Consider the following 23,014-nt stretch of genomic DNA (forward strand, 5'->3'; position numbering starts at 1 on the left):
GGCACGCGACGCCGCTCGCCTCGTGTAGGTGGTTAGAGTCGTACATCAGTGCAAAATGACCGTGTCCGTACCTGATGGCTCAATAAAGCTTTTCGCGGGCGGGGTAGCGCCGCTGGAGGCGGGCTGCTTGGCGCACTGGTAAATTGGCGCGCGCGTGAGAGAGCGAGGTGTGTCCGCAGGTCGGCCGCAGCGGCGAGCTGGCGGAGCAGGGCGCCGACCCCGGCGTCGTGTCGGACAGCGGGTGGACGGCGCTGGCCTCGGGCCCCGCGGAGCCGACGCCGAGGCCTGCAGGCCACCACCACAAGAAGCACCACTCCCGGCCCCACAAGGAGGGGCAGACGCACGACCAGCGGCCGGCGGAGGACTCGCACCACGGCAGCCATCACCACCACCATCACCACCACCATCACCACCACAAGCAGCAGAAGCACCACGCATCCGAGCACCGCGAGGACAAGCACTACTCGTCATCCGAGCACCGCGACGAGCACCGCGACGACCACCGCGACGACCACCGCGACGAGCACCGCGACGACCACCGCGACGAGCACCGCGACGAGCACGGCGTGCCCGACAGCATCCGCGACTGGGTCCACAGCGGCTTCGAGAAGTACCGCGCGGCGCACGCCAACGACGTCAAGCCTGCCGTCACGCAGACGTTCGTCAAGCAGGACGACGACGACGACGTGCTGGACGACATTCGGGTGCAGGTGCGTTCCGTTTGGTTCTCATACTTTTATTTTTACAGTACAGTTACTCGCGGCTGATAAAATGTACTTGATGTGAGGTTTGAACGATGACGACTTTTCTTGGCGTGTCCTTTCCACAGGTGTTCGAGGACGGCAAGGAGGTGCCGACGACGGTGCGGGAGAGGGAGCGGGAGGCGCCAGAGGCCAAGACGACCGCGGCGAGCCACGCCGCCGGCAAGGGCGAGCACAAGCACGGCGACCACCACTACCGCCACCGGCACCGGCACGCCGACGACGAGGAGCGCGCCGACGACCGCCACCAGGAGGTACTGCACCACCGTCAGCACGGCCAGCACCACCGCGAGACAGCCGCCAGGGAGGACGGCGAGCAGCACGCCGCCGCGCCGCACCGGCCGCCCCAGAAACAGGGGCAGCTTCACCACCGCCAGCACTCTTCGACACGCCGACAGTTCCAGCAGCAGCGGAGGCCGGCTGCGGCGCGCGCCCCGGAGCACACCATGACCCCTCCCAACAGCGAGCCCAGCACGCCGTCGTGGGAATCCTGGCGGCAGCGGTGACCTGGCTGGCCATGACGTCCGGAGCACAGCACCTTGTCGTCAACAATGTTACCCAAAACGTTTTGCCGCCAAGTCACCGCCACGTCACGCGGACTTCCCCCGCAGCTTCAAGCAGTGCCGGACTCTGCCCCCGGCGCCGCTGCACTGGGGACCCTTCCGGCCCGGCCGCACGAAGGGCTGCCTGCCTCCCGGGCGCACTCCGCGGCGTCGCACAGCGTACTTTACTAGTCGAATCGATGCGAGAGAGGGCTGGTTCCGAACAGAGCTCTCGTCGCTCCGTCTCTCTCGCAACCCCTGCGCAATGCCCCATGAGTGCAACAGAGACAGAGCGACACTGCTCGGCATCAGTCAGCTCTAGATAGCAATAGGTTTAGTTGTTAGGGTCGATCGTGTGTTGCCTGTTGATAATTTTATTATTGTATTCCTTTATTGTTTCTCGTCACGAAATAAAGTGTGTGTCTGGCGTGCTCGCCGGGTCGCTGACCAAAGAGCTTGGATATCCTTAGGAGTGAGTAAGGGACGGACAACGCCACAGCAGAAGAAACATAGGGTGACTTAAACGCAGGATGAACATGGAGGTCCTGCAGCTACTGCTACGAAGGCTCCAGCAGGAGGTAGTCCTGCCTCTCCGGTGAGCCTTCCGCTGGCACCGACTGGTAGAGGGTCATCGCGTAGCCGGGAGCCGCACCGGACGGGCGCTGCGCTATAAACGCGGTCGCGCCGAGCGCACAGTGGGCCAGAAGGCCGGTGGAGGCGGCCAAAACTCTAGACGCGTTTTGAGCTCCAGAGTCGCTAAATGGGACTCGAACCGAGCGTGTGACCCCATCAATGGATTCCTCGTTCGGAGAGCAATCCATTGGTGGGGTCACACGTTCGGTTCGAGTCCCATTTAGAGACTCTGGGGCTCAATACGCGTGCAGAGTTTTGGCAGCCTCCACCGGTCTTCTGGCCCACAGTGCAGCGCCCCGCCGAGGCCCCGAGGCCCGTCCCCGGCAAACTGTTACCTCCTCGCCGTCCTCACTCCGCACAGCGAATCGTCGCTCTGTCTCTCTCCCACCTCTACGGAACGCCGCATGCGTGCGAGAGAGAGAGAGAGAGAGAGAGAGAGAGAGAGAGAGAGAGAGAGAGAGAGAGAGAGAGAGAGAGAGAGAGAGAGAGAGAGAGCGAGATGCCGGCGAACGCACCGCGAGGCGACGCTTACTTTCAGCGCCCGCTTTTTCTGGGAAGAGGCTCACTCCGTGACAAGGCGGCGTTGCGGCAAATCCCGGCAGCGCGACCAAAGGCGCGCCAAAACGAGCCCCCATTTCAAACGCGTTTCGTGCTCAAAGTGCGCCGAACATCTTGTCACGCGAAATGCAATGCAGAGTACCACTACTGGGAAAGTGAGCGCGTGTGCGTACGCGAGAGGGGCAGAGAGAGAGGGGGAGAGAGAGAGAGAGAGAGAGAGAGAGAGAGAGAGAGAGAGAGAGAGAGAGAGAGAGAGAGAGAGAGAGAGAGAGAGAGAGAGAGAGATGGGGAGAGCGTGCGAGGTGCTAGTCGGTGAGCGATGATGCGTAAAGAGTGAGTGCCCCGGGCGGTCCCTCGACACCCGACACGCCGGCCGGCCGGCCACCCTGTAGCAGGCTGCAGGCTGCAGCAGGCCGACAGGCTACTGCGTTCCGCCGCGTCGCACCGCATCGCCCCTCGGCTCGAGTAATTATTTAAACCGGATTACGGATGAGGACGAAAGCCTTTCCCCGCCGCGGTGCTGCGCGGTGCGGTACGGCGTCTGATGACGTCACCGATGGCGACTACTCTCACGCACACACTCTCGCACACTCGCACACCTGAGCGCGCTAATTAATGCACCTTCGACGTACGGGTGTGGAAAAGCCAGCAGGCCGCGCAGTCTCACCGGAAGCGCGCTCCTCGCCGCCAATAATTCGCCTTCCCCGCAAACCGCGGAAAAAACAAATGTAATTCTGAAAGAAAAATCTTTTGGACAGCGGAGAAGAGCGGGCCTTACGGGGAATCGAACCCGCGACCTCTACCTCTCCGCCTGGATACCGCCTCCTGACCGGCGCCGGCGGCAGTTGGGTTGCCTGTCTCCCCGGCGTGGGCGGGGCGTCGACCCGCCCGCCGTCCAATGGGAAACTGCCACCAGCCGCCGAGTGCGTCGTCCCCGCACGCGCACCACGTGTCCGACTGTGTCTGTGTGAATGTAAGTGTGTGTGTGTGATCCTCCTCGGTGTTACGTGACCCACACTGCGGCCAGGTCCCGGCCGGGCGCGGTGCCCGCGGAGAAAGTGCGCATCAAAGGTCATTGCGATCCTTGCATTGCATGTGACGAGTCGAGCGGGGTCGCCGCCGAGCCGAGCCGAGCGCTCTGGCCGAGCCGAGTCGAGCCGACTAGTGAACCGGTGAACCGGGGAGCCGCACCACCGCGCAGACGACAAACCGGTTGCCCCCTGACCTCCGCGACGCGGGCCGCGGCCGGGACGGGGCGGCCAGTGCACCGGAACGCCCGGACGGACTCCGCCACCTGCCACTCAAGTGTCGCGACCCCATAAGGGGCGGCGTGCGGTAACTGTCTGGGCAGTTAGCGCGCCAGCCGCGCCAGCAGCCGGAAACTACAATCCCAGAGAGGGGCCGGGCCTCGGGCCGGGCCGGCAGGAACCGAGCGCCTGCACTGCACAGGGTAGGCAACCCTGCTGCCGCCAGCGCACGGCGGTGCAACGGGTCGGCCTACCCGCCAGGCGCCTGCACTGCACAGGGTAGGCAACCCTGCTGCCGCCAGCGCACGGCGGTGCAACGGGTCGGCCTACCCGCCAGGCGCCTGCACTGCACAGGGTAGGCAACCCTGCTGCCGCCAGCGCACGGCGGTGCAACGGGTCGGCCTACCCGCCAGGCGCCTGCACTGCACAGGGTAGGCAACCCTGCTGCCGCCAGCGCACGGCGGTGCAACGGGTCGGCCTACCCGCCAGGCGCCTGCACTGCACAGGGTAGGCAACCCTGCTGCCGCCAGCGCACGGCGGTGCAACGGGTCGGCCTACCCGCCAGGCGCCTGCACTGCACAGGGTAGGCAACCCTGCTGCCGCCAGCGCACGGCGGTGCAACGGGTCGGCCTACCCGCCAGGCGCCTGCACTGCACAGGGTAGGCAACCCTGCTGCCGCCAGCGCACGGCGGTGCAACGGGTCGGCCTACCCGCCAGGCGTTCGCCGCTGGGAACTTCAGACAGGGACGGGTTTCCGTTCGCGCCGCGGTGCCGACGCCGCATTTCCCGAGGCGGCTGTTAAAATGTTCAAAGCGAGTTCCAGCCCATAGAGTCCGGCAGCCGAATGCGATAGCGGCGGTAATTCGACTTCCAGAGTTAGCTTCGCCGCGCTGTCTCTGTCGCACTCGCGGGGCGTCCCGAGGCGGTGCGAGAGAGACGGAGCGACGAATTGACCGTTGGGAGTCGCTCGCCGGGTTCCGGCTAGCCGGTCGGAGTGGGTGGTGCCTCGCGGAGTTGCGTCACCGCCGTCATAGATTACCGGATATACACACACCCCGACGGACCGCGCTCCGCCACCGTCGCATCGGCCAAAGTTCACCGCCTTCTATTCATGAATCTTTCGCTTTTCGTAAGAGCGACACCGCCTGCATCGGCCACGCAGTGGGCCAGAAGACCAGGGAAGCGGCCAAAACTCTTGACGCATTTTGAGCTGCAGAGTTGCTAAGCAGGAGTGGAACTGAGCGTGTGACCCCACCAATAGATTGCTCTCTGAACGAGGAATCCATTGGTGGGGTCACACATGGTTCAAGGCCTCTTTAGCGACTCTGGAGCTCAAAACGCGTCTAGAGTTTTGTCCGCCTCCGCCGGTCTACTGGCCCACTGTGGGCTGGGCGGCCGGGCCATGGCCGGGCCGCGGAAGGAAGAAGGGGGGGAGGGAGAGAGCGAGAGGGAAAGGGAGGCCACGAATATGAGGGAGACGAGGCCCTCGAGGGCGGACGGCAAGGCGGGTGGTCACGCGGACCAACCACGCAACGCCGAAATAAAGGCCCTCCGATCGGCCGACGCCGCTCTTCCCTCGAAAACGGCTCATTAAAAAAAAACGGCTCGAACGCACGCACACACACACATGCACACAAATGCACACATGTTGCGAGACGCGTGCAAGGGGACTGTGCACCCAGCACCCAGACGAAACGGACCCGCAGCACCTCACCACGCTCCGCTCGCTTTTCTGCCGGCAAGGATATCGGCTTGGTCGATCGGCAGCGATGAATCATTGAGTCGTGCGTTCCCGGGTTCGAATCTCGACTGGGCTGCCCCCTTTTTCCGTCGTGACCTTCCGGCTTTCCTGGTTGTACACATTGCACTGCAAGCTGCACTCCTACACAGTCACACACACACACACACACACACACCACACACACACACACACACACACACACACACAAAGTGGCGCGCGGTCACGTCCGCCACCCTCCGCGTTGCGTAATTGGCAGAGAGGAGGAATAAGGAGTTGAAAAAAGAGAGGCCGCTGACCGCATCCCACCGGCAAGCCAAGCCGCCTCGCTGCGCCTCGACGGCCGGCACGGCCAGCACATCAGCTGGTTCTGGACGCCTGGACGGGGGGCTCGCCCGACCAGCTCGGCGCACCACGCCCCCCGGGCCGGCGCGACGTCACGCCGCGCCAACCCCACGCAGTGGGCCAGGAGATACCGGTGTAGGCGGCCAAAACTCGAGACGCGTTTTGAGCTCCAGAGTCACTAAGCAGGACTATCAATGGATTCCTCGTTCGTAGAGGAATCCATTGGTGGGGTCACACGTTTGGTCGAGTCCCATTTAGCGACTGGAAAAACACTTGAAAACTTGAAAATTGCCAAGAGGTACTTGAAAACCCGTCACGGCGTGGTCTGGCAGGGCGAGAAGCGACCCAGTGCGGCGAGACGGCAAGTCTGAAGAGGCCTCGATGACGCGGTAGGTCAGGGAGCGCTCTGCAGCGCTCTGCAGTCCCGGCGGTAAAGCGAGGTTCCCACCGTGGTGCCCGCGTCGACGGCCGTCCCCCCCCCCCCCCTTTTCCCCGCTGCGCCACGGCCCGCGCGTAACACCCAGCCGTCGCAAAGCGGGGAGGCCGTCGTAATATGATTGCACTGAAAACAAAAGGACGAGTGTGTCCGACGGGAATTACATTAAAGCGCGCCGCCCAAGCCGCAGGGCGGTGCATCCGCGGACCCACATCAGGCTGCTTCCGGACGGCGTGGCGCTGTCTCTCTCGCACTCACGGAGCGCCGCGCAGGAGCGCGAGGGAGACACACTGTTCGGAGCCCCCTCAGCGGCACCGCCTCTGTCAAAGGGAATTGATTGGGCGATTGTGTGTGTGCGGGCTGAAGTCATTCCCCGACGCGTTGCTACGCGTTGCCTGTGCCGCGAGCGCGCTTCCGTTCCTGGAAGCAACGCGCGCTGGAGACTCCAGTCGACTCCAGGCGACTCCAGTCGCCCAGGACCGGCGCGCACACGACCGGTGGCAGCGCCGTGCTGTGCTGCCCCAAATAGCAACGAGAGAGAAACAAAAAAAAATGTGGACCACTATGTATTGATCTGGGCCACTACCGACGGCGGTGGAGCCCGGCGGGCGATCGGGAACGAGTCTCGGCGAGCCCAGGTGGCGATGCGGTGTTGTTGGCAGCCCGTCGCGAGGAGAAATGATGGGAAGGGAACAAGAAAAATTAAAACATAGTCGAAACTGTATTACACATTTACATATTACATATTACATATTACACATTAATGTTTTTGTACAAATTTTGTACAAGACATCACAGTTTTTGTGCACACTACTAACTTTTCGTACAAGTTTGTACAAAATTTTGTAAAATTTTGTAAAATTTTGTACAAAAATGGCGAAAAATGTGCAGTTTTCCGTACGAAAATTGTACGAAAATTTCGTGTGCACAAAAAACTGTGATGTCTCGTACAAAATTGTACATAACATTTAGTGTGTGAGGAAAAATTTTCTTCAGATAAACTTCCAAACAGTTAACGTAAAATTCGACAACTTTTTTAATGTCTTTCTCGAGAGGCCGCGGAGACAGACATACGTCCGATTTCCGTCTGTCTCTGCGGTGTGGTTTTCGCCACTCGTAATTACGGCCCAAAACGTGACGTCGCCCCTCGGACATGCTCGGACCCTCGGACGGAGAGAGGTGCGATTGACCCAGTCTGCCAGTTTGCCGGGCTGCGGTTTCGGCCCGGGCTGCCCACATACAGTGTATTATGCAGCAGGGTAACAACGTCGCCTCGTACTGCAGAGGGACGTACTAAAAGGACCCTTGTTGCCCAACCGGGTCCAGTGTCCAGGGCCTGGACTGGTCATGCGTAAGAAACGGTGTCCGAGGTATTAGCCCCGAAGTAGCAGTCGAGTCACTGACGAATTCCTCGTTCGAAAGGCAATCCATCGAGTCGGACTCGTCTTCCATTCATAGACAGTGGAACTCTTAAAGTTTCTTCAACTAGGCTTTCGTCGCTGCGTCTCTCTCGCACCCCGAACGCGGCCCGCTGGTGCGAGAGAGACGCAGTGACGCTCGGGAAAGGCCCGCTACGCGGCGCTCGACGAGAGAGTGCGCGAAGCGGTTACTGCCCGCCAACCTGGACCGGATTGTCTCCGAGGCTCTTGACCCCATCCGGTGGGGATTCGGTGCGCTTGCGTAACAAGTGAGTGGCGAGCCCCCTGCACCGGCCGCCCCGAGGACTCCCGGACCACAGTGGGCCAGAAGACCGGTAGGAGGACAAAACTCTAGACGCGTTTTGAGCTCCAGAATCACTAAATGGGACTTGAATCGAACGTGTGACCCCACCAATGGATTGCTCTCTGAACGAGGAATCCATTGGTGGGGTCACACGTTCGGTTCGAGGCCTGTTTAGCGACTCTGGAGCTCAAAACGCGTCTAGAGTTTTGTCCTCCGCCCGGTCTTCTGGCCCACTGTGCGGACCCAAGAACCCACGTGACCCGGGCCAGCTCAACCCACGGGCTAATGGACTCGCAGTGACGTCACGCGAAAAAGGTAAAAGGAACAAAAAAGCGGGCGGGCCGGCAGTGCTTTCGTCGCTGTCTCCCTCGCACTCCTGCGGGACGCCCTTTGGCTGCGAGAGAGACAGACAGTCCGCAGGATGACGGATGCACGGAGGAGGTGCCCTGGCTGGCCCAGGCCTGGCCAGGCCATCCCGACGCCTCGACCGCCCGGCTCGACCGGCCCATCCGGGCCCATCCGCACATAACCCACATCGTGCATGGCGTGCACGGCGTGCATGGCGGCCCGTGGCACAACAGGCGCCGGGTCGACCGGGGCACCGGCAGGCGGGGGCCGGCAGCTATTATGGACCGGCGAACGCTCCAGGGGGCAGGTTGTAAACGAACCATTTGCCATCTGAGAAAAAGGTGAGAAAATAGCTGATTTCGACATTTTTGAGCCCTGCCGTTGTCGAGAAGAACTCATATATCGGACCTCGTGTCGGACCCTTGGAATGGAAAATCCATTGGTGCCATCAATGTGCTTGGTTGCCGTGCTGTCACGAGTACCAATGAAGGGCTTACAAAGCTCAGATCGTTCTGTTGGCCGTTCGATCGGTCCCAGCCGAACGCTCTCGAGGTACAGGCCGCCTGAATCGGTCACCTGCACGGGTCGGCCATGTCGTGCACCGTGCAGTGCAGTAGTTCGAGGAGTCGCTCTGTCTCTCTCGCACCGCTGGGGCACGCTGGGAGTGCGACAGAGACAGAGCGACGGAGCGACCCTCCGGAATCGGACCGCGGACACACAATGCGCGCGTGACTAGAAAGCAGTTGGCACCCCGCTCAACCCCGTGCAGTGTCGCATCCTCCTCGTACAGGTGCAATCCAAGCCGCGTCCCGTTGGAGAGAGAGAGAGAAGAGAGAGAGAGAGAGAGAGAGAGAGAGAGAGAGAGAGAGAGAGAGAGAGAGAGGGGGGGGGGCGAGTGCTTCGCGACAGCCGAGCAGCTGATCGCGGGTGGCGGCATGGCGTCTTCGCCAAGAAATGCAGTCGCTGGAGCGAGAGGGGGGGGGGGGGGAGCACACACCGAACGCCGGGCGTGTAGCACTTCAGCCTTCCTGCTCCCGGTCCAGCCGGTCGCGGAGGAGGAGGAGCAGGGACTTCCGGAGTGTCCCGCCCGCCTGCGGCCCCCGCGGCCCCCGCGGCCTGCAGCACCGAGTGGAGGACTTGCCAACGCCCACGCCGAGGCGCCGAGGAGGCGAAGGCGCTGGAGAAGAAGCGGACGACCCAGCCGAGCCAGATTGCAGCTGCACTGCGAAAGAACTCCGAAGTTTAGTGCGGGAAAATGTACAGAGTGCTGTGTTTGCGTACTGCAACACGTCTGCTAAATGAGAGTGAGGCGGAAACGACTACGCTGCCTGCTCGCGCACAATCTCCCCATTCGGGTAAAAGTGGCCCCGGACCAGCGGCGGCAGCAGGTTGGCCGAAGTAAGTGCCACCCCGCGGCCGCGTGCCCCGCCAGTGTGGGGACCGCGGGCCCGGAGGCGAAAGTTCGCAACAACGGTTGGATTGCCCGGTCTGGTTTTGCGTCGTAGGTGCAGGCCGTGCAGTGTAGGCGCACACGAGGTTTCGCGACCCGGAAACTTCACTGCGAAAACCTTACAAACTATTGTAGGCCTTACAAAAAAGGAAGCTTGTTATAATGAATTATTTTGAGCACACATCCGCTTACGAAGAAAATACTTCGTAATTTACGAACTATTTCTTCGTATAACAAAGTAAATTAGTTTGCGCCATGTAATATGCTCAAAATACTTGGTAAGGATTTACGTGAATTCATCATGTCAAATGTGGCCTTTCGAGGCCTGCAGGAGGTGGCCTAGTGTAGTAGGGTTCGCCTCCCCCCCCCACCCCTCCCCCTTTTTCCAACCTCTTCCTCTCCGCGGTCCCAAGTGGATCGGTGAGGCATTAGCCATCACGCCCGGCGGAGTCATTTCGTCGTTCTCTCTCTCTCTCCCTCTCTCTCTCTCTCTCTCTCTCTCTCTCTCTCTCTCTCTCTCTCTCTCTCTTCTCTCTCCCTCTCTCTCTCTCTCTCTCTCTCTCTCTCTCTCTCTCTCTCTCTGGCCTAGGAATGCCAATCCTTCAAACAGGCTCCCCCCTCCCTTTTCCCATGGCGGCCCGCACTTCCTCCATCACGGCGGTACGCGACGTGTCGCGGGGCCGCCACCATTGTCGCGCGGGGGAAATGATAAAAAAGGGGGCGGTCCGTACGACTCGGTGGTTAGAAATAATAAAAATTCCTGGCGAACCCCGACGACGTCCTCGGCAGCGTCCTGTCACGGGGGACAGGTTGGCCGAGCGCGCCGCGCCGCGGACGTCCGGCAGCTCGCCGACTGCCCGGTGCTCTACCCGCTCGCCTCTCGCTTTTAAGAGCGCGTTTAAACCGCGGGTAGTTAGCCGCCGCCCAGGCTGATTCCCCTGCACAGTCGCTCCGTCTCTCTCGCACCGCTGCGGCTCGCCCCATGAGCGCGAGAGAGACAGAGCCCCGATAATGCGACGCATGAGTAGTTCCACAAGGCAGGCGGCCCGGCGCCGCGGACGCGTCACGAACGCAGTTGACGTCGCGTCAAGAGTGTGGTTATCCGGGCCGATCTTTGAGCACTTTCACCGATTCCGTCGGATCCGAGTTTGAATAACTTATCGAGGCGATGATGGAGCGCCGCGGCGCGGCGCACAGTGGGCCAGAAGACCGATGGAGGCGTCCAAAACTCTAGACGCGTTTTGAGCTCCAGATTCGCTAAATGGGACTCGAACCGAACGTGTGACCACACCAACGGATCCCTCGTTCGGAGAGCAATCCATTGCGGCGGGGTCACTCGTTCGGTTCGAGTCCTGTTTAGCGACTCTGGAGCTCAAAACGCGTCTAGAGTTTTGTCCGCCTCCGCCGGTCTTCCGGCCCACTGTGCGCGGCGCCTCGGGGCGGCCGGCGCCAGCACACTGAGAGTCGTTTTCGGCGCTCCGTCTCCCTCGCACCCCTGCGGAAAGCCCCAGGAGTGCGAGAGAGACGGAACGACGAAAGACCGCTGTGAGTCGCGGGCAGCGCCGTCACAACATCCTGAAAGGCGTCCTAGGCGGAGTCGAACTCCGGGTTGCCGTCGCGGGCAAACGAGAGAGGTCGCGGTGCAACGCTGCGGGCGGCAGCCCACTTCGGAGCGCCCGTCAATCAGAGCATAGGCAACCAGGCGGACCACGCCCGTCCTACGGGACAGTCTAACTCCCAGGCGTCCAGAGCGCTATGTCGAAAGGAAGCACAACAACAACAACAACAACAACAACAACAACAACAACAACAACAACAACAACAACAACCGAACTCAAAAGCACACGTGCACCATGGACCATGGTCCGTATGCTAGCCAAATGTAACAGTGCCGCAGACCGACTAAAAGCCGGTGGCTACTTATCACGGCGTCTGATCGGAAACGACGCGTGAAAAAAGCGTCCTGCACAAACTAACCGCGCCTCGGCGCCTGCCTGTTAGGGCAGCACCGCTGATTCCGCACAGCGTTTCGTCACCCTGTCTCTCTCGCGCGTGCACTGAACGCCCCGCGAGTGAGAGAGAGAGAGAGAGAGAGAGAGAGAGAGAGAGAGAGAGAGAGAGAGAGAGAGAGAGAGAGAGAGATAGAGGCCAAGCGTTGTTCGGAGTCGCCCTGCAGAGCCGGCAGCCCACAGTCATGGTGCCCGCTCCGGGCTCGGACTATAATGTGCACACTTTTGGCGCGGCGGGGAGGGGGGGCGTGATGGGGCAGCCCGGGCCTCGTTGGATTTGGACCTCTTGCGCAATTAAGTCTACAACGCGGCGGCCCCGCCACCGCAACCTTAGCCTGGCAAGGCGATCCGCATCATAGCCCTATAGCCCGTGCCCCGCCCCGCCCCGTCTCGTCCACACCTGGAGAAAGAGAAGGAACCACGGAACCAACTTCGTGCCGTACTCGCTCAGCTTGCCTGCGTTCTCCTCCCGTTCTTAGGACGTTCCAAGATGAAAATTCCTTTTGTTGTTGTTGTTGTTGTTGTTGTTGTTGTTGTTGTCGTTGTCGTTGACGTGACGGCTGGCTCGGCCCTTGAAGGACTCCAACGCCACGGACGGCCCCGCTGTCCCGACGATGTCCACACCGTCAGTCCGATTGCCCACGCGTTGGATGATGCGGGTTGCTGGTGGAGGCTTCCCCGTCGAGACGTGCCGCCGAGCCGCCGCCTTATTAAACTCCCCGGACACGGAAGGCGCCTCGCTGCGCCGCCACATCCACCTTGTTGTTCTCCAGGACGGCCCGCTCTGTCTCTCTCGCGCCCAGCCGGGACGCCCCGGGAGTGCGAGAGAGACAGAGCGGCGGTGGGTTCACTCTCCGCAGGAGAGCCGAGCGGACGACGGACGTGGACGGCGACGTGGCGCTTGGAGGAGCCGCGGCCTGGCGGCGCACAGTGGGCCAGAAGACCGGTGGAGGCGGCCAAAACTGTAAACGCGTTTTGAGCTCTAGAGTCGCTAAACAAGACTCGAACCGAACGTGTGACCCCGCCAATGGATTGCTCTCCGAACGAGGAATCCGTTGGTGTGGCCACACGTTCGGTTCGAGTCCCATCCGTCTCCGCCGGTCCTCTGGCCCACTGGCCCTCTGTCAGCAGTCTCCATTCGTCGCTCTGTCTCTGTCGCACTCATGGGGCGTCTCAGGGGGTGCGAGAGAGACAGAGCGACGAAACGACTCTTCGGAAACAAGGGCAGTCAGTCAAAGAGATGACGGTCCACTTTCCGAAGCAAGCCCAAACAACTTATCCATTTTGCTGTGACTCTTTTGCCAGAGGAGTACAAGTGTTTTCAAAAAAAAGTATAAAAATTGGTGATTTTTTTTCGGCCAAGTCGTCGGGCGAAGGCGCAGGGCCCGCAGAAGGAAACACAAGAAGAGTCCAGGCGAGGCAGGCAGGGCGGGCAACACAACAGCAGAGGTGTCCTAATTCCGTCCTGCCACGTGGGAAACTCGGGCGCGCGCGCTGGCTATGGCGCGGGTGGGCCGCGGGTCAGCGCGGTTGGTCCATCCGGGCGGGGCGGACAAGACGAGACGCCCGGCCACACTCACAAAAAAAATTTTGGAAAAAAAAACTTAAAAGCTTACAGAAAATTACATATAATTTACCCCAAAGAAATTGCCAAAAACTGTAGAAAAGGCATTTTTTAAAAATTCCGAAAACTTTGCAAAGGACAACAACAAAAATAAATAGAAAGAGTGCTTGTTTTGTTGTTGTTGTCTTTTTTTTTCATTTTAAAGAGGTACACTGGTGGTACTTTCTTGGGCCGGCGGGGCGCCGCGCGTGCGCCACATTTTGAACTCGCGCGTCTGCTTTTGGGCAGAACGGCGGAACCGCGGCGACGCGTGCAGATGGCGGTGAATGGCGCTTGTCATGCCCCCGTCGCCCCGTCTCTCTCGCACAGTCCTATCCTGTACTCCCCCGTGGGTGCGAGAGAGACAGGGCGACACACTGGAATCAGTTCTGCAGTGCGCGGACGAGGCGTGCCGGACCGCCGAGAGATCCTCGAGGATATGGAGCGGCGCAGGAACAGGCGGCCAGGTCAAGTGCCCGCGAGTAATAGCAGTGCACACACACACACACACACACACACAGCGCAACGCGTCCATGGCGTAACGTCTCTTCCCTTCATCACTCAGTCTACGATTGGTCGACTCAGGCAGAAAAAGAAACTGCGTACAAATTATTCCACATGTCCATCCATCTATCCATCCATCAGCAGACAGTCGCGTCGCGTGGAACACGTCCTCCTCACACGCACTCTCGCACACGCTCGCACTGTGAGGGCAGAGGTGAAGAGGGCAGGGAACCAGAAGCTTGGGCACACACGGTGCAGGAAGGAAGGGGTGGTCTTCCCTTCCCAGCCCGGAGGGCCAGGCTGGCCCAGGATGCAGAACAATGGGAAATACAGAGCCGCGGGCAGGTTCCCCGCGATGACTCAAATCCAACAACACAAGGACGCCGACGACGTCGACGGGAAGGGGCGCTGAGGTACGGCCCGGCCTCCAGTAGCGCACCGCGCTGGCTCGGGGAATTGAGCAATTCCAAGCCAGGGCGGCCCGGGGCGGCCCGGAGCACTTGATGGAGGACAGGACCACACAAGCGACGCGAGCGGCAGGGGCTGGCGGCCGCCGTCGCCATCTCTGCCCTGCAGCTCGATTCCTGGCTGCGCCTCTCTCTCGCTCGTCCCTACGGGCCTGCGGGACGCCCCCTGAGTGCGAGGGAGACAGCGCGAGGCACCGCTCCGGAGCGGCCTGCTGTTCCTTCCGGCTGCCGGCGCCCCCTCCCCTCCCCCGCCGGACCGGCCGGCCGGCCTGCAGACTCCGGAGGCTGGCGCGGGCTGGCGGGCCCCAGCGGGGTGGACCCCTCCCTCCTCCCTCGCGACCAGGACCAGCGCGGCCAGCGCGGACGTATAAAAGCGGACGGAGCCCCGAGCCCCTCAAGCAGTCCGGCAGAGACCTCCCCGCTTCACCCATCGCTCAAGCAAGATGGCGCACAGGCTGGCGGTAAGCAGAGTGTGATAACGCAGTGACAACGCAGTGTGACAACGCAGTGTGACAACGCAGTGTGACAACGCAGTGACAACCAAGTGGAAGAAGTGAAAGTGCTCCAGACAAGACAATGCACAGCAAGCGCAGCCACCGGATTTTGGATAACACCTGCCTTGGATATGGATACCATTCGCCTTCGGGTTTTTCTTTCGGAAAACTAGTCTCTGTGGATTTTGAATTGTTTAATTTTTGAAAAGCTACTTTAGAGGCCCTGGGACGTTTATTTGTGAATCGTGTTGATCTCACATTCCTAATTCGAGTGATGGTTTCCGGTGTCCGCAGCTTTCGAGCGCCTTGCTCGGTGCCTGCCTCGCAGCCATGGTGGCTTTGGGAGCTGCTGGCCTGTTCGGAAACGAACAGTAAGTATCGTCAACAATCTCACCGCAGTAACATCACGAAGCTGAGAAACAGTCCTTAAAGGTTGTTTTCCCCCACAGCGTCCACATCAGAATACACCTGCCTGAGCCTGAGCATCACCCTCCTCCTCACCACGAAGAGCACCACGAACATCATGACGACCATGGAGGTGGTGGCGGCGGCGGCTTCGGCGGCGGCGACATTAGCTTCAGCGGCCCCGGGGGCGGTGGCGGCGGCCACGGCGGCCACGGAGGCGGCGACATCAGCTTCGGCGGCTCCGGGGGCGGCGGTGACTTCGGCGGCCACGGCGGTGGCGGCGGCGGTTACGGAGGCGGAGGTGGTGGCGGCGGCTACGGAGGCGGTGGCGGCCACGATGATGTCTCCTTCACCGCCCCCGGCGGCGGCGGCGGCCACGATGACCACCATGGCGGTGGTGGAGGAGGAGGCGGCTACGGAAGCTCTGGCTCAGGCGGATTCGGAGGTGGAGATGACCATCATGGAGGCGGCGGAGGTTTCGGAGGTTCCGGCGGCGGTGGATATGGCGGCGGCGGTCACGGCGGTAAGTGCGGCAAAAACAGTTTACATCAATAACTTCCAGACACTGCGATTTAGACAAGACCATTGATGCTGATGTCATCTTTAGGTGGCGGCGGCGGCGGTTACGGAGGCGGAGACGACCACCATGGCGGTGGCGGCGGCGGATTCGGCGCATCTGGAGGCGGCGGATACGGCGGCGGCGGTGGTGGTGGTTATGGAGGCGGAGATGACCACCACGGCGGCGGCGGATTCGGCGGCTCTGGCAGCGGTGGATACGGCGGCGGCGGCGGCCACGGCGGTGGCGGATTCGGCGGCGGCCACGGAGGTGGTGGCGGCGGCGGATACGGAGGCGGCGATGACCACCACGGAGGCGGCGGCGGCGGATATGGAGGCGGCGGCGGCTTCGGTGGCTCCGGATTCGGCGGTGGCCATGGAGGCGGTGGCGGCGGCGGATACGGAGGCGGTGACGACCACCACGGAGGCGGCGGTGGCGGCGGCGGCCTGGGAAGCTATGGAGGATCTGGATTCGGCGGCGGCCATGGAGGCGGCGGACACGGCGGCGGCGGTGGATTTGGAGGCAGCGGCCACGGCGGCGGCTTCGGTAGCTCCGGTGGAGGCGGATACGGAGGCGGCGGCCACGGCGGCGGTGGAGGCGGATTCGGCGGCGGCGGACACGGCGGCGGCGGTGGCGGATACGGAGGTGGCGGCGGAGGCGGCCACGGTGGAGGCTGGGACAAGAAGAAGTAGGAGAAGAGATACAGACTGCTCAACCGACCGAGGTACCTGCATCCGTCCACCTCATCATCTCATCGTCCTCATCATCCCCCTCATCTTCATCATCCCCCCACGCAAAAGAAGCCATCCTCGAGATTTTGGTGCCATCCGTCTGCTGCTCGCCGTCATTTCCGCCGTCGTCCGTGATAGCAACGAAGCCGAAAATGACCCCAAACGAGACCCGATGACGCGCTGTTTCACTGACGCAACGTCATACCTGTGATGTCCCCCACGGTGTGGGCCCCACCCCTCCAGCGCCGCCCTCCTGGCGACCCCATGGCAGTCCCCGGCGCATCCTTCGCTGCCGGCATGGCGGAAGCCGCACCCTCGCGGGGCGCTGTTGTTGTTCTTGTTGTTGACCACTGTTGTTTTTGTTACCTGTTTGTAAATACTAAGCTATTTTTTTTATATAAAAAGAACAGAAAATCAGGCGTTTTTCTTTTTGGCCTCGTCACTCTGTCTCCCTTCCCGACAAAGATGGCATCAGTATCACAAACACTGCGTAAGGCCCGTCCAAAAAAAGGTGCAAGAAACACACTTTTGAATGCTCCATTTCACAAAAACATGAACTGCAGCAGCCAACAAAAGATTCTGCCTCGGCCCGCCCCATGATGCAAGAGATTCCCCAGGCGAGATTTTGTTTGCATACTGTCCCGGCGAGCGGGAAGCACCGCGGGACAACAATGGCCCTCCAGGGAAAGGATCTGGACACACACGGCGCGGCAGTCCGGCGGTCCCACGACGCGCGCCCTGCTCGCCCTTCCTGGCCGTCCTGCGCAACGCGCCAACGCGCACAGTGGGCCAGAAGACCGGTGGAGGCGGACAAAACTCTAGACGCGTTTTGAGCTCCAGAGTCGAACCGAACGTGTGACCCCACCAGTAGATTCCTCGTTCGGAGAGCAATCCATTGGTGGGGTCACACGTTCGGTTCGAGTCCCTTTTCGCGACTCTGGAGCTCAAAACGCGTCTAGTGTTTTGTCCGCCTCCACCGGCCTTCTGGCCCACTGTGCAACGCGCCCAACACGCCCACGGCGCCCACGGCCTCCACGATGAACCATCGCCGGCCGCTCTTAAAACACGGAAACAGGCCGCGTGCTTATTGACGCTCTTGTAGCGTTGATGCTGATGATCATGATCGTGATGATGATGATGATGATGATGATGATGATGATGGGGAGAAGACTGCTCTGACTCAACGCACAGCCTGCCCGAAGTAGAGCGGGCCGTGACCAAAGCAGTCCCTGCCGCGTGACCTATCGACCCAGCACGGGGTGGGCTAAACGCGTTTCATCCATTCAACCCCGGGAAACCACTGCCGGGCACGAGGAGACAGGATCACAGGATGCACCATTGCACTACTGTAATCAGTTTCCACTGACTCTCTGCCGTGCCAAAAAATGGCAACGTCCTCCTCCTTCTTCTTCTCGCTGCTCTCGGTGTGCAGCGGCATCGCTGGTTCCCCGCGGTGCGGCGTGAGGGTCCGCGACGATGATGCTGATCATCAGGAAGCGGCGGCCGCGGTGGAAGTTCTCGCAGCATTGCTTCGCAGAGCTTCGCGGAGCTTCACGGGGCTTCCCCGCTCGGCCAGTTGGCGCGAACAGGCCGGTCAGGCCGGACAGGCCGCCGGGTCAAAGGGATTGTGCAAGCTGCAGGGCTGCAAGCGCTGCAGGCGTTACACAAGGGGAAGCACCGCGTCTACCTGGACGGGCACTGTTTGGGCGGTGCAGCGGTGGCACGGACCACGCTAGTCATTTTTTGACTGCTACAACTCTTGCGGTGAACGGCGCGGCCAATCCTCGTCGCGGCGACGACGTATACGCCTGACGCAATGCGCGCGGCGACGGCGCCCCGGACAACGGAAGTCAAATGAGATCCTCCGCCCGACGGGCGCCCGAGGCGGCAGGGTCTTGCCCGGTCTTGCGGGCCCGGGAAGTAGCCAAGGCATTTCGCTGGGTCCTCGAGCACGCGGTAACGGCGGTAACGCAGCACAGCGAGCGAATAGCACCCCCCGCGGACCGACACCGAAACGCGTCCTGCAGACTGATTCCGAGCGTCGTCGCTCTGTTTCTCTTCCACCTGTACAGGACGCCCTGTGAGTTGGAGAGGGACAGAGCGACGACTCTCGGAATCAGTGCACAGTGGGCCAGACCGGTGGAGGCGGTCAAAAATCCCGGACGCGTTTTGAGCTCCAGAGTCGCTAAATGGGACTCGAATCGAACGTGTGACCCCACCAATGGATTGCTCTCCGAACAAGGAATCCATTGATGGGGTCACACGTTCATTTCGAGTCCTGTTTAGCGATTCTGGAGCTCAAAACGCGTTAAGAATTTCGGCCGCCTCCAGCGGTCTTCTGGCCCACTGTGCAGTGTGCTGGATGGAGCGCAGCGGCCGTGCTGTGCAGTGCTGTGCAGTGCTGTGCACCTGGCGCCGCGGGGTGGCCGCGAAGCATCTGATTGACCGGCGCGATAGCCGCGCCACGCCACGCCGTTCGCCACGGAAAGTGAAACTGAGGGCCGCCGTGGCACGCCGTGGCATGGCGCCCGCCCGCCAAGAAGGCCAACGACAGCCGGGGCAAGGCAGAGGGGGCAGCTTGGGCGGAGAACATCGTTTGTGCGACCTCTTTTATGACAAATGTTCACACCTGACTGCTGTGGACTTTGCATTGACGTGCGCTCTGTGACACGGCACAACTGTCTTCAAGTGCCCTGCTTGACCAGCCGCACACCGTAGTCGTTGGCAGGCGAGAGCGTTGAACGAAAGGGTTGAATGTTCGAGTCCCGCCATTTATTTGCTCTTTCCTGCTCGCTAACAGGGCCAAGCAATCCGTGGCAACCTCTTGGCGGGTGTCAACGCATATTTGCTGCGTAAGCGAAAGGCGTTTGCCACGCATCAAGTTTGCCACGTATCAAATTTGCTGCGTGGCATCCAGGAATACGTTTACCATTGTGTTGTGATTTACCCCTGGAATCTATGACCCTTGGATATCCTGGGGTGTTCTGCCCCGATCGGCTACACTCGTCTTCCGACACCGACACGCCCCCTGGCGTTCCCGGCGGTCTTGGCGCGCACGACGTGCACGTGCTGACGCGGTGGGCGCTCGCGCGTGTTGGATCACGGCTGCGTCCGGACGGACGGCGTTGGCGGCGCCGCGCTACCGCAGCCCGAATCCGAACAGTGCTTTCTTCGGCGTGTCCCTGTCGCACTCATGGGGCGCGTTGTCGGGGTGCGAGTGAGACGGAGTGAGACAGCCCCGCCAGCTGGCCGCGGTGCCGGCTGGCGGCTCTTCGGGCGCGGAATACGGGATGCGCCACTCTAGGGCTGAGGGGGACACGATTGGCCAATGCCGCCTTTGGCAGCACTAGCGTCGCCACTCATTGGCGGCGCCACCCTGGCCGCCCTGCCACGCCCCGCCGCCCCGCCGATATATAGCAGGCAGAGCCACCCGGGGGACTCACTCGAGTGCCATGCCGTCGACAGGAACCACGGCCCGCCCCCACGCCGCGGTGAGTCCCACATAGCGCCTCTCTTTGCTTTTGCAAAGGCTGGACCTGACCTCCTCCAGGGCATCAAGCAGTGTTGTGCTCACGCCCTCGTCTTTCCCGTCGACAGGTGGCGTGCGCGGCGGCGATGGTGCTTCTGGGTGTCGCGGCCACACCGGGGAAGACCTACGTCAGGTCGGTGTTGACTCAATGCGGAGCACGAAACAGAGCCCTGCAGTGTAGGAGATCCGACTCAGGACATTTATCTCACTTTCCCTCCAGGGTGCGACACTTGTACTCCGAGATCCCCGAGTCCGCGAAGGCCCACGGGCACCACGTGCACCACCACCACCACCACCACTACCACCACCACGACGGCCCGGCCGCGCCGCCACCAGGGCCTCCACCGGGACCGCCGCCGGGACCGGCGCCGCAGCCGCAGCACTTGGAGCAGCACCCGCCGTCCTTCCAGCACCACGGCGGGGAGGTCCTCGCCAACGACATCGTGATGCTGCCCATCGAGGACTTCCGGCCTCGGCCGCCGGACCAGGACAACAACAACAACAACTACGCCTTGGACCTGCCGCCGCTGGGCCACCCGCTGCCGCTGGACGACTACCACCCCCAGCCCTTCTACCACGCGCCGCAGCCCAGGGACCCAGCGCCGCCCCCGCCGCCCCCCACCACCCCCGACCTCAGCGCGCCCCCGGAGATGCGGCCCCCGCAGCCCCCGCAGCCGCAGCCCTCGCAGATGATGGCGCCGCCCAGACTACAGTCGCGGCCACGGCGCGCCCCCTGAGGGGCCTAACAGCGCTTTCATCGCTCTGTCTCTCTCGCGCCCGCACGGCACGCTCCATGAGAGCGAGAGAGACAGAGCGATGAAATCGCAGTGCGGAGTCGCCCTGAAGTCAGAGAACGACGTTGGATCGACCGGCTGCACTTGCAAAAGCCGTCGAGTCGATGCCGGTCCGAAAACAGCAGCGCGTGTATTTATAAATTTTAGAGTAATTCTACCTTATTGTGATGCGTTGGGATAGGATTGTGGTGATGATTGTAGCGGGACTATTTGATCATGACGTCAAGCAGAATACCATTGGATCTCCATGCGACGGGCATTGTGTGACAAAGAAAGACGAGCGTGAATGAGACTGACGATGATGCGAATAAACATGACCGACTGAAAAGCGACATCCCCTCTTTCGCTCCCTGCAGAACGAACCAGCGACCACGCTGGGCTTTTGGCATTCTCAGTGGTTCAGCAGTAAGACACGTTTGCTCGCGTTTGCTAGAAACCCTGACCCAGCGCAACCGACAACAAGTGACTTTTCGACCTCAAAGTGCCGTACTTCCACTGTCTCTCCTCTCCCTTCCCAGCATTATCATATTCATGACCGCATGAACAGACAGGTGCTAATGTTCCCACGGGATAACCCGACGGAGAAATGCAGCGATTGGCGCAACGAGATGGGTTTGACAAGAAAAAAAGAAGAAAGGAATGTGCTACCGTCTCGCGCGCTTGGACGGCAGCGCCGCCAGCGCCACGGGCTGGGATGAAAAATTCAACGACTCATTCTGTCCAACGCCAGTACCTGCCGGCCGGCCGCCCTTGCGAAAGGAGGAAGAAAGGCAACACAAGCTGACACGACACCTTCCGTGATTCCTGGCCCTTTCTCTCTCTCTCTCTCTCTCTCTCTCTCTCTCTCTCTCTCTCTCTCTCTCTCTCTCTCTCTCTCTCTCTCTCTCTCTCTCTCTCTCTCTCTCTCTCTCTCTCCTCTCTCTCTCTCTCTCTCTCTCTCTCTCTCTCCTCTCTCTCTCTCCCTAGCCATTCACGAACTCTCTCTCTCTCTCTCTCTCTTCCCTCCTACTCCTCTCGGCTCGTCTCTCTCGCGCATGCTCTCTTCCTCACTTGCACAACCTGCCCATTGCAGAACGCGACTAGCCATTGCACGAATCGAAGCCATTTTTGAACCGCCGGCCGGTCCATCCGCGCATGCTCGGTTTGCCTCACTATGCACAACCGCTCAGAGAAACGGACGGCACTTGGAATGAATGCCAGTATTTTGAATCACCCGGTGCAGTGAGAACAACTCGGCGATACCCCGCGCCCCACTGCAGCGTGGGGTAGCTTCGTCTCGTCAACCAGGTCATTCCTGTTGCCCGGCGACGCTACGCCTGTAGGAGTAGGGCGGTCGTCAGCGGAGCAATCATAAAAAGTGCCCCGTCGCTCTGTCTCTCTCGCACCCGAACGGAGGGCCCCGCAGGTGCGAGAGAGACGGCGCGACCAGCCCTGCGGTGACGCTGGAGGTGCCAGAGATCGGCCCGGCCACTCCCATTACGTGGAAAACGTGCCCGGGGGGCACGCGCAGCACGCGCAGCGCTGTGATCTCATCGCGGTCGCTCTGTCTCTCTCGCACTCGTGGGGCGCCCCGTGGCGGTGCGAAAGAGACAGAGCGCCGCCACGCGCCCCGTCACGAAACCATTCGGTCTGCTCGGCGTACTTGGTGTACTTATTGGGGTCGCAGGCGATGAGTTGACTGGCCATGCCGGCGCACCGCCACTTCCGCACCTTCAGTAATAACAGTGGAGGGGAGTATCGAGGGCCATCGTTCCGTTCCGTTTTGGCCTCACGACTCAGTCCGCTCGGGACGCCTTCGTGCTGACATAAGACACGCCCGGCAACAACGTGTGCACTCACAGTGGTACACACAAGTGCACCGTCGGACAGGGTGAGACCACCAACATGCCGATTACGGAGAGCGAGTGCATTCATTGGAAACAAGGGGCAGACAACTTGAATTTTGGTGTACATTTTCGTTGAAATAACGTCAAATAACGGTGAAATAACGTGAAATAACGGTGAAATAACGCGAAATAACGTGAAAAAGCGAAATAACGTGAAATAACGCGGAATAACGTTGAAATACGATTGAAATAACGCTGATAGGACTATGAAATAACGTGAATTTGAAATGACGGTGTATAAATTTTGACGAAGTTG

The 23,014-nt window shown here is 61.0% G+C and overlaps 2 protein-coding genes across 2 annotated transcripts in view; both read left to right on the top strand.

Moving 5' to 3' along the window:
* Positions 1 to 10,123, top strand: part of LOC117639877 (hornerin-like) — a 28,831-nt gene extending 18,708 nt beyond the window's left edge. Inside the window, exons 8-11 of the mRNA XM_034375824.1 lie at positions 180 to 457; positions 578 to 710; positions 830 to 1,015; positions 10,064 to 10,123. Of these exons, the coding sequence (XP_034231715.1) occupies positions 180 to 457; positions 578 to 710; positions 830 to 1,015; positions 10,064 to 10,123 (657 nt within the window). The remainder of the gene's footprint in view (positions 1 to 179; positions 458 to 577; positions 711 to 829; positions 1,016 to 10,063) is intronic.
* Positions 10,124 to 14,774: 4,651 nt separating this feature from the next.
* Positions 14,775 to 16,375, top strand: LOC117639878 (acanthoscurrin-2-like; the record flags this gene model as incomplete). The annotated part of the gene is made up of 4 exons (XM_034375825.1): positions 14,775 to 14,824; positions 15,152 to 15,228; positions 15,307 to 15,515; positions 16,200 to 16,375. Coding segments are annotated over exons 1-4 (480 nt in total), but the record flags the coding sequence as incomplete, so codon positions are not given.
* Positions 16,376 to 23,014: the final 6,639 nt, after the last annotated feature.

The sequence above is a fragment of the Thrips palmi genome, unplaced genomic scaffold (assembly GCF_012932325.1).
Source record: "Thrips palmi isolate BJ-2018 unplaced genomic scaffold, TpBJ-2018v1 HiC_scaffold_12, whole genome shotgun sequence".
Taxonomy (NCBI): domain Eukaryota; kingdom Metazoa; phylum Arthropoda; class Insecta; order Thysanoptera; family Thripidae; genus Thrips; species Thrips palmi.